General features: G+C 34.2%; 2 protein-coding genes across 3 annotated transcripts; one reads left to right on the forward strand and one right to left on the reverse strand.

Moving 5' to 3' along the window:
• Positions 1–1,652: 1,652 nt before the first annotated feature.
• On the forward strand, positions 1,653–6,881 carry LOC139896259 (cytochrome c1-2, heme protein, mitochondrial-like). Its single transcript, XM_071878854.1, has 8 exons — positions 1,653–1,784; positions 2,207–2,287; positions 3,927–4,147; positions 4,917–5,196; positions 5,285–5,356; positions 6,166–6,282; positions 6,368–6,433; positions 6,570–6,881. The coding sequence occupies exons 2-8, from the start codon at positions 2,228–2,230 to the stop codon at positions 6,684–6,686; spliced, it is 933 nt and encodes a 310-aa protein (XP_071734955.1). The 5' UTR covers positions 1,653–1,784; positions 2,207–2,227; the 3' UTR covers positions 6,687–6,881.
• A 352-nt stretch (positions 6,882–7,233) lies between these two features.
• Positions 7,234–10,333, reverse strand: LOC139896261 (thymidylate kinase-like). Of its 2 annotated transcripts, none has more exons than XM_071878856.1 (7): positions 10,224–10,333; positions 9,854–9,902; positions 8,944–9,273; positions 8,358–8,469; positions 8,205–8,264; positions 8,002–8,106; positions 7,234–7,401 (listed from the first exon to the last, which is right to left on the reverse strand). In XM_071878856.1, exons 2-7 carry the CDS (start codon positions 9,886–9,888, stop codon positions 7,285–7,287), a joined length of 759 nt encoding a protein of 252 aa, XP_071734957.1. In that variant the 5' UTR covers positions 9,889–9,902; positions 10,224–10,333; the 3' UTR covers positions 7,234–7,284. The 2 variants fall into 2 exon arrangements, with proteins under 2 accessions (XP_071734957.1, XP_071734959.1); XM_071878858.1 differs by having other exon boundaries at positions 9,854–9,905; positions 10,224–10,274.
• Between the last annotated feature and the right edge of the window lie 584 nt (positions 10,334–10,917).

The following is a 10,917-nucleotide window of genomic DNA, read 5'->3' on the forward strand; positions in this document are numbered from 1 at the left end:
TTTAATAAGCTTTAAGGCATAAGCTTCGTTTGGTAGACATAAAAGTATAACTTATGAAAATAATAAATTCTTAAAAAATAAACTCTTCATAGTAGCTTATGAAAAAAATAGCCTATGAATCAAAAAATAAACTCCAACTAATTTACCAAACAATTATTGAAAATATTAAGCTCCAATTACCAGCTTTAAAAGTAAGTTGTAGCTTCAGCTTTCTAGCTACAGCACAAATCTAACATTAGGGTCATACACTATTTATTACTACATGAAAATTAAAAACATTCGATCAATAATATATGTATCACTTTAGTTCGCTAGAAATTAAACATATATGCATCGAACATAAAATCCATAGATGTTTATGTGATTTTTTTTTTTTAAATAGTAATTTTTGGGGTATAAGTTGCAAAAATAGAAAATAAGCAATTTTTGTTACAAAAATGGTATATCCGAAGTTCCAAACTTCGGATTTGGTGAAACCGAAGTTTGGAACTTCGGTTTTGGTCCTTTACGCAGATACAGTGTAACTAGGCTGACATGTGTTCAAGAATTGCCACCCGTGCCCTAAACCGAAGTTTCAAACTTTGGTTTTGCAGGCTTTTCAGCAAAACCGAAGTTTGAAACTTCGGTTTTGCCCTCTGCCATTTTTTAACTTTAACCCCGAATCTTGCTTTTGATGGTCGTAATCGATGCTTTTCTACATATATTTATACCACCATGAACTTCATTCTCAGTAACAACATCACATACAACACAATTACATTTCAAACACATCAAACTGAGATTTATATATCAACGAAATCACCAGTTGAAAACTACAAAAAACACTAAATCACATTCTAAAAAATTGGCCAACAAGCGTCGATTTATTGGTGTCTTGACTGCCGTTTAGAGCCTAGATTGAATTCCAAACATGATCTAAAATCCATGAAAATTTGATTCTACCATTTTCATGGCGTCTCAATTTTATTTTTTATTTTTATTTTACTATTTGTTTAAAAAAGTTTCATATTTACTGGTCGGATGTCAACTCCAAAGCAATCTCTTTATCCGTCGAATAGAGAGAGGGATGACTTTCTCTACTTTTGAGAGTGTTTCAATCTGAGTGGAGAAATGACTTGTTTTTATTCTCGGATAGGGGAAGAATTGTCTACATCTCACCTTTATGTGGTATTGAGTTTTGTTGTTGTTGTTGTTGTATGTTGTCGTAACCTGTTAAACCCCTTAAAAACCCTTTTGACTAGAGGTCAAGGTTGCACAACCCGAAATTTTGGGAGACATGTTTAAACTCACGATATTGTTCATGCTAGATAAAAGAAACTCGAGTTTGTTTTTCTTCAAAATTTATTCGGTCCGGGCTCAAGCTCATTTACTCGATTCGGATCGAGCTATTAACTACTTGAGCTGAATAAATCGTGTGTTAGCTCAGCTTGTTTACACCCATATATGCTGTTACAACTTAGCATTGAAGTGTAATAATTTATTTATTTATTTTTGTAAAGTGTACTAAATTAATTTTTCTTTTTAGAAACTACTTCATATGCAATTTACTTAAATTTCAACATTCAGCCCAACATTTGATTTTGGAGTGGACTTTGGCCCAACTATCAAGTTAATACAAGCCCACTCAAAATTTGTTACGGTAGAACGGGTTACACGAGACTGCAGATCTTAATCCTCAAAACTCTTTCCTCTTCGATTCACATTTCAATCTCTCATTCATCGTTGGATCCATCGGCACCGGCTAAACGCCGCCGTTTAAGACCAATATCTACTTACGACATTCTGTAAGTTTCTGCCAGATATTTTTTTCATTTATCAATGCTGAATTGATTTTCTAGGTTTTCATCGTCTATGTGAAATGATTAATAATCGTTGTCTAATTGACTCTATCGTAAACCGTAATTAGAGAACCACGATTACTAACTGAAATCTGATACTATCGATTACTGCTGTGTTGTTGTTATACGCTATCAAATTTGCGATTTATATATTTTAATATCAACCTATTGTTGAATAAATTAGAAATCGGTATTCATTTTGTTTTATGTTATAGCTTATTAGTTTTTATAGTGATGAGATCTGGAATTGAAAATAATTGTGGTTATATATTGTTTGACGTTTTACGCTATTATACGACTGGATATAACCATGGTAAATGTAGTTACTGAAGGGCTGATTATGAGTTAATATCAAATTTGATTAACAGATTACAGGAAATTTGCTTTCAATGGCTGGTGGTAGGGGAATTTACCACTTGCTGAGGGGAAGGCTCCATTCTCATTCAGCTGTAAGCATTATTACTGGTGTATTATCATCTGCCTTTGTTTACATTTCTATTACAAACTCAATTTGCTGGGGGGTAGGGCATACTGTGCTTTAGGACTTAGTATATTGTTGGTTTAGTAATTAGTTTATGCATGTCGAAAGGGGGAACTGGAATAATCTTACCTTTTGAATATTCGGGCATGCATTTCTATATAAGTGTATATGCTTTAGGATTTATAACCCATGAAAATTTGATTTTACCATTTTCATGGCGTCTCAATTTTAAATTTTTTTTTTTTATTTTTTTTAAACTTTTTTCCTACTTATTGGCCGGAGGTCCACTCGGAAGCAATCTCTCTATCCGCCGAATAGGAAGAGGGATGACTTTCTCTACTTTTGAGTGTGTTTTCACTCTGGGTGGAGAAATGTCTTGTCTTTATTCTCGAATAGGGGAAGGATTGTCTACATCTCACCTCCCCCATACACCACTTATGTGGTATTGGGTTTTGCTGTTGTTATTGTTGTGTTGTTATTGTTGTGTATATACTTTAGGAGTGTATCTGGAAGCAGACGTGGTAACTACTCTGGCCGAATATTTACATTTTGGAAAGAAAATGTTATAGAACAATTTACTAATATGTATGACCTCACAACTCACAACAGTATCCTAAATTACTACTGAGGATTTCATGTATCCAAACTCCAAGCTGACCTCTGAGCACTAGTCAATTATCTTCCTATCTGAAAACAATGTTGTTTGAGCTATCTGTTTCAGAGTATAACTGTGTAACATTCGAGCTGTTAGTTATTTTTTTGATCTCTCGCTGATAGGGTTATAATATCACAAAATAGGCCATTTTACATTTCTGTTGATGCACTTCGGTCATGCTAACTCAAAACAAGGCAAATGTGATACTCAATAGGATCAGGTTCAGTGATTAGGTAATTGAAATATCGCCATTTTGTTTAAGGGTCTGAGGTTCTCTTTTTTCCAATATATAAAAGAGCCATACTAAGCTTTGGTAGCTTTTTTTGGGGCATTTTGGCGTAAAGTAAATATGATATAAAGCTATTCCCACTGATCAATACAAAAAATTTCAAGATTTTAATTTGCAAAATAAAGAGGTTAGTATACTAGTCGACTGGAGTGGATATCAGTGCCAAATTGTTTGGCCTTCTGAATATTAAAAGTATTAGATTATTTTTTTCTCAGCAAATGGTTGAGCTTGAAAAAGGTATTTTTTACATGTAAGGCAGCTAGCAAGTTGACCTGCACCACCCTCTCTATCTAAATAGAAGCCACAAGTGCTTTTATTCTTCTATATGAACATGGCATTTGTGTGTACTGCTGGCATGATTTTAAAACTCTCCTTCCACTAGCCTTTAATCTATGCCACCACTAGCCCTGGTATTTTGTTACTTAATCTTCCATTCACGGAATGATTTTCTGTAAAAAAAATCTTTCAATGATGCATTCTATTACTGCTCTTAATATTCATGTCAGTAACTAACATTTATATGTTGATAAAGGGTAGCTTAGTTTCTTTGCAGTTGTGCGTCCACCATAGAATATATTATTATCTACAACCAGTTTCTAATTTGTATGCTGATGTTTTAACTGCTAATTTTTGGCTTTTTTTTTTATTTTTTTATTAATTCAGGCCTCTCCAGCTTTGTCATCTCTGATTTCTAAGAAAGATCAGGATGGATCTGGATCTAATGGTTCAAAATCACTGAGGGCGATTGCACTCGTTGGGGCCGGTCTATCAGGGCTTTTAAGCTTTACAACTATAGCTTCTGCTGATGAAGCTGAGCATGGTTTGGAATCTCCAAGCTATCCCTGGCCTCACCAAGGCATTCTTAGCTCATATGATCATGCTTCGTAAGTTTCTTTTGGTACTTCTCTTGTGGTGAATTGTTTTTTATCTGCTCAGTGGTACATGGCATTGTTCAAACTATTTGGCCAAGCTAAAACTTAAACGAAGCTTAACTTGGTCACATACCAAGAAACTTCTATCTTATTGTATGGATGTGTTTGGATTTGTTTTTGAAACTTATTATTGTGACTAGAAGTTGCAGTAATTAGTTTTTTAAATGTTTGGATTAACAAATTCTGGCTCTTACTATGTGATTGTTTTGGGATCAAATAATAAGTACTAGATTATCTTCATAGCATCTGCAAGCCAGCAACAAATTTTATTATGTATGGGTAAATTTAATTTACTTATTATAACCTAATTTCAATGTCTGCTTTTTTCTTCTTAAGATGTTCTTTTTGGTCATTCAACGGGTCATCTTTTAAGAAGCAGAAGCACTTCCAAACACTATTTTTGCTGTTGAATATATAGATGTAGTTATTTACGATATCAATAACTATAAACGCTCACACTCGAGCACCTCCTCACATGTACTGATTCTTTTGTTTTTCTTTTGTCTGTCTTTGTGTGAGATCATCTGACATAAATATATTATTATCTTGACAAATCACTGTGCTTCATACTTGCTTAACTGACAACCACTACGACCTTTTGTGTACTAATTTTATCTCTCAAGAACTATTGTCAGTATTTGCTCCTCAATGACCATATGGACTAATATTATTCTCAGCAGTTGACTATATTCTCATTTTTTTGGCATATCACCTTGAGCAGGATTCGACGTGGTCACCAGGTGTACACACAAGTATGTGCATCTTGTCATTCAATGGGTTTGATTTCATATCGTGACTTGGTGGGTGTGGCATACACAGAAGAGGAAACAAAGGCAATGGCTGCTGAAATCGAGGTGGTCGATGGTCCTAACGATGAGGGTGAGATGTTCACTCGCCCTGGAAAGCTTAGCGATCGATTTCCGCAACCTTATGCAAATGAGCAAGCTGCTAGGTTTGCCAACGGAGGGGCGTATCCTCCAGATCTGAGTCTGATTACCAAAGTAACCTTACATCGTGTTTCATTTTTTTAAAGATTTTGATTTTGTTTTTGTTATGATGTCACTAGATTCTTACATTTTATTACTTCAGGCTCGTCATAATGGCCAGAACTATGTGTTTGCGCTCCTGACTGGCTATCGCGATCCTCCTGCTGGTGTTTCAGTGAGTGTTTAATCTTTTTTGCATGTTCATTTTTCGTTTCAAATAACTTATTGTTAAGCACTATAACATCTTAGATTTGTGTTTTTTAATCATGTGAGAAAATACATTGCGTATGCTTGTAGACACTCTCATGAGCGATGTGAATTTCTTCTTGATGTGTGTGAGGAGTTAACAATGAGGGAGTGGGGTAGTTTAATCTGAGTTCTGTTATGGTTTGTTAGTCAATAAAGATTTTTTGATGAGTATCGTGAGGTATAATGGTTGCATTCTTCTTTAATATAATTGTTATTATAAATATAAATTATGATGACCATAATGCTTAGAAATCTGGACCGGTTGTTTTGACTCATATACTTGGAATGGGTCGATTAATATTTACTTCGTAAGTCCGTATATGTAAGAGGTCTAACTAGAACACTAGCTTAAAAATGGGTGGAAAGTCTCCAAATATGTATTTTTAGCGTGTAAAACATCATCAATCATCAGAAAGATTATATAAGAAATAAGTTATTTATAAATTTTGTATTAAGATTTCATGATATTCCTTCAAGCTTCGAAAAAGTTCTGGGCAAATATTGTTTTAGTTCAACCTTGCCAGCCCTGCTCTGACCCAGACCATAATTAACTCATAGAGTACATACGTTCCAACCGAAACGGATAGTATTTCAGGTGAATGTTTAATGTCTTTCGTTTCAGTGGCTAATGCTCTGCAATCTATATAGTAAATTTGCAATATGCATCTCACTTGAATGTGGCCCAAAACAGTATTATCACAATACATAAAGATTGAATTGATGAATTTATTGCAGATCAGGGAAGGTTTGCACTATAATCCGTACTTTCCTGGGGGAGCTATTGCAATGCCCAAAATGCTTATGGATGGCGCTGTTGAATATGAAGATGGTACTCCTGCAACTGAGGCCCAGGTTGGTTACTCCTCAAACTATGTTAATGGTTTTTAATCTCTGTTTTATGTTCTCCTTTTCAGTATTTGTCTGTTATTTTCTGCAGATGGGAAAAGATGTCGTCTCATTTTTGAGTTGGGCTGCAGAACCAGAAATGGAAGAAAGAAAACTGGTACGGATACTTACAAACCCAAAATAGTGTTATTGTTGATTAGTAAAACAGTATACTTAGTTACTTACCAATATACCCATCTACAAGTTAATGAGTTGAAATAGTCACGACTAATGATATAGTGTTGGTGATGCAGATGGGATTTAAGTGGATATTTGTACTGTCATTGGCCTTGCTCCAAGCTGCTTATTACAGGCGTTTGAGATGGTCGGTTCTAAAGTCACGTAAGCTCGTTCTTGACGTTGTCAACTAGACGTGCTTTGGTTCTTCAACAAGTGTTTCCAAGTAAAGGAGATATATTGACGAATAATTATTTCTGTAAAAGATTTGGATGCAAATTTATTGTACTAAATTTGGTACACCAGATGTCTTTTTGTTCTTCCAGCACTGTTTTTTCCATTTTGGAATTTTGAAGCAAAGCAATAATAAGGGAACTGTATGGTGTGTTTTTCTTATTTGTGGTTTATTGATAACTTATTGGTAGACATGATTTATTCGATTTGTTTCAAGATAGGCATCTGCGTCATCCTAATTTAGCATACTAGCAGTTTTTAAAAGCATTATCAATCGAATTTTTACCTGTATAGGAAACTAAATTAAATAGAAAAAAAACATGCACTATACTTTTTAGGGTATAGAACACTCTGTAGTATTTCTTGGATATTATGTTTCTTTTGACCTGTTTAAACATTATAACAAACGGCACAATTCAACCTCACAGCGAATAATGGTAATGTTACAACCCTAACCTTGCTACAAATGCAAGATAATACGTTAATAAGATTTGTAGTGACATAATAGTCCAGGCCATCACCAAACTACACCTTCAGACTTCCAATAACAGCCTCGAGTTAAGACAACCAGAGCTGAGAAACTGGTTTCCCTTTTCGGCAAGACGTGACACAGTCCAAGACAACCTCCTTGAGCTGTTTCTCAACATCTTCCATAGGGAGGCATGCATCTATAATCTGTTACAGGATCACAATCATATTTCAATTACTATCAATGGGATCAAAGTATGTATATTAAGCTTATGCTTATCGAGAAACGATGATAAGTTCTCTACAGGATGTCCATATACACACTTCAAAGAGCATAATAACTTTATCAGTGCAATAAACTGTTAAGCTTCTTGAGTAAGCTAGCCCCCAACACCCCACAAAAACCCTCAAATATGCCATATGCACAAATATCCATATATGCATGAAATAGGTGTCAATAGAGTTGGCAAATTCAACATTTTTATGTTAACTAAAACAATTTGGTTATGTTTTATCCACTACAATCCAGCGGAAGTTGAACAGTGTGAGTTGGTTCAAAGTCCTCAAATGTAATGTTTCAAATCCACCAAGTCTGAAACTTTATCTTATTAAAAGGGATTAATAATGTAATATAGTTTTGCGATCACATTTTACATAAAAACTATTTTTGAAGTTAAAAGATTGTCCATTATATAGTTATATATCACAAACCCATTTTGACTCGTTAGCAAGGTGCCACGAATGATGAAACCACGCGACTTAATATCTATTCAGACAAGTTTAGGGTGTGGCAGTATTCTTCATTACCTTCCATGATGAATCGCTAAGCATCTTATAGTATCGAGCAACATTTTTCTGAAACTCCAGTTGCTCATATCTTTCACCTCCATATCCACCTCTTTCAGCCGCTTTCTACAATATTATTTTTTTTACCAGGCAGTAATAAGAGAATGAAACAAAAAAAGAAAAAACAAATATATAAAAATTTATTGTCAGAAGCTAAGAACTACCTCTGGAGGTATGTCGAGGTACACCACCAGATCAGGTGCCAGCAGACCCACTTCTGGAGCCTGAACAATAATATCAAATAATAGTTATAAAAATGCCTTTTAGGAACTACAATATCAAGTACGAAAGTAACACAATTAAGGCATGATTCTCACCTTACACCATTCAATATCTAGACCTTTGGCAGATGAGAAAGCGACCCCTGAATAAGAATACCGATCGACAATCAGAGAAGTACCACTTTTAAGCTTAGCCTCCATCAACGATCTGAGAATAAAGAATAATGCATACAACCATATATGTTCGAACATGAGAAATATAAAGAATTTTTTATTTTTTTTTTCAAAGGGATCTAACAAAACTCAAGTTAGAGTGTGGTTCAACTTTTCCCAAGTAACATGTAGTAATCTAGAAACCAAGATAAAGTTAGACTAACTATTAAGAACTGCAAAATTTCAATTCCATGGTTTAAAGTATACAGAAACTGAAATCGTCAAATTCTAAATAAGAACTGCAAAACTATCCAACCATAGCATGATGTTATATGAATGAAACCTGCAAAAGTCTTAAGCAAGTTTGATGCTTCTTAGCTATGCAAAATCTCACAGGTTTATATGCACACGTGCTCAAAATAGAAGTTTTTATACACATGACTCACATAAACAAGTGGATTAGATAGAATAATTTGATATACAGCATGATCAAAAACATCAATAGAGTTATATCAATGTCTAAACTAACCTTTTCTCCCAACGATTTGCACTAAAGAGAAGATGAATTGTGTGATCATCCAACTGAGATTGATTTAAAAGATAAGAAGATATCATTTTCCCGACAGCAGTATCTCTATCAGGAAACCGCCATGATTCAACTGGGTACCCGAGACCGTCCAAGTACGAAACGAGCCTACCAGATTGTGACGTCTTCCCACTTCGATCCAAACCTTCTAGAACAATAAGAGCACCTCTTCCATCACCATTGTGAATATTTTCCATGTGAACTTTTCTGGAAAAACACTTGAATGACAACTGGCGGTTTACTGATCCTTTAGCAGCCGCAGCTCCAAAGTTTCTACAGCAAAATAAATAAATAAATAAATAAATAAATAAAAATGTTGTTTTAAGAAGACTGTATGAGGATTTATCCTCTACACCTCACAATTTGTTTTAGGGTGAAGTTGACTATAAATAATCAGTAAAACTAAGAAAATTAGAACACACTCTAAGTTTTACTTCACATGTTAAAACCAAAATTGCATCTTTTTATTCAATCAAGAAAAAGGTCCAAAACCATCTGTACAATTACATAGATCCTTACACTAAACTTGAATGGTATAAAGAAATTTTTTATTAATGATTGAACATAAATCATATTACTTGTCATTATTCTTTCACACAGACCAACTTAGTAGATTTGTTCCACCTTTGTCATCATTTTCGTTGCTATTTTATGAGATTAGCCCATTGAATATATACAAATTGGGAGTTTGATACAAGGATTTGGCTTTTTCTTCAAATTGACTGTTGTAAGGTTAAAGTTAATTTTAACGGTTCAAAATTGTAGGGAATATATATCAGTTAACTACCAGGTAGCATAATCACAATGAAGCAAAAATTATAAGCTATATAAAAGAAATATGACTGTAACTTACAAAAACTTAGACAGAGTGAAACGGCAAGCATGCATGTTCTCCAACCCAACAACTGAATTTTACATAAGATATTTCATATTCAGACAACAAACAAACTTATCTGAATCACCCTTAGTGAATATAAATTGAGCATATACAGTTCAAAACATACTGAATAAACTAATGATATCTCACACAGTCATAATCCCCAACAGTCCTGCCTTACAGTTACTGTTCAAATTTACTAATTTATCATACTCAATTTGCATCAATTAAATAAAAGTGTATGTTCCTTTGAGACAATTGATCAAACACCTGGTGGACGCTATTCAGGTAAGACATACATTGATTGAATGAACTACGATTACATAAGTTAATTAAATAAGGTTACCTGGAGTGAGTGAAATTGAGAAATAGCAAGCGAAATCAAAGAACGAGAGCGTGAACCCTAGTTTAAGTTAAAAAGAGGGAAAGTAGCATACCAGACCAACTATTGGCGCGAATTATATATAAAGCCCGCGATAAACGGATGACGTATGCACATCGGCAAAGGTTTAAAACCTTTTCGAGGAGTATTTGAATACGGAGTAATTTTATTTTTTATTTTTTTTATTTTATTTTATTTTTTTGCAAAAAAGGGAGTTAAAGGGCGTTGGAATCTAAGTTGACGAAATTTAACGGCGGTAACTGTTGTTACGCAGCGTCAAATTCAACGCCTTAAGGCCGTTAGTTTCATTTCCAACAAGCAGAAGGTGGCGTTGGAATGCAGGTGCCGTGTTTTGATTGGTTGTGGAATGTGGCATCATAACCGTTTGGAAATAGCTCTTTTCTTTTTATTATTGAAAAAAAAAATCTTTTTACAATCATGTATGAGAGGTGATTCTCACAAATCACTTTTTGATTATGTACAGGTAATTATTGATTATACCCTTAATTATACTTAGAATAACAATATGAGTTTTAACTCCCCAAGGGTATAATTGTGATTTTATGAGGCAAAAGTGTACATGAATCAAAAAGAAGTGTGTCAGGATCACCTTCCATTATATATACCACATCTTTCTCTAATTTTATATACACTTTCA

Source organism: Rutidosis leptorrhynchoides, chromosome 3, assembly GCF_046630445.1.
Source record: "Rutidosis leptorrhynchoides isolate AG116_Rl617_1_P2 chromosome 3, CSIRO_AGI_Rlap_v1, whole genome shotgun sequence".
Lineage (NCBI taxonomy): Eukaryota > Viridiplantae > Streptophyta > Magnoliopsida > Asterales > Asteraceae > Rutidosis > Rutidosis leptorrhynchoides.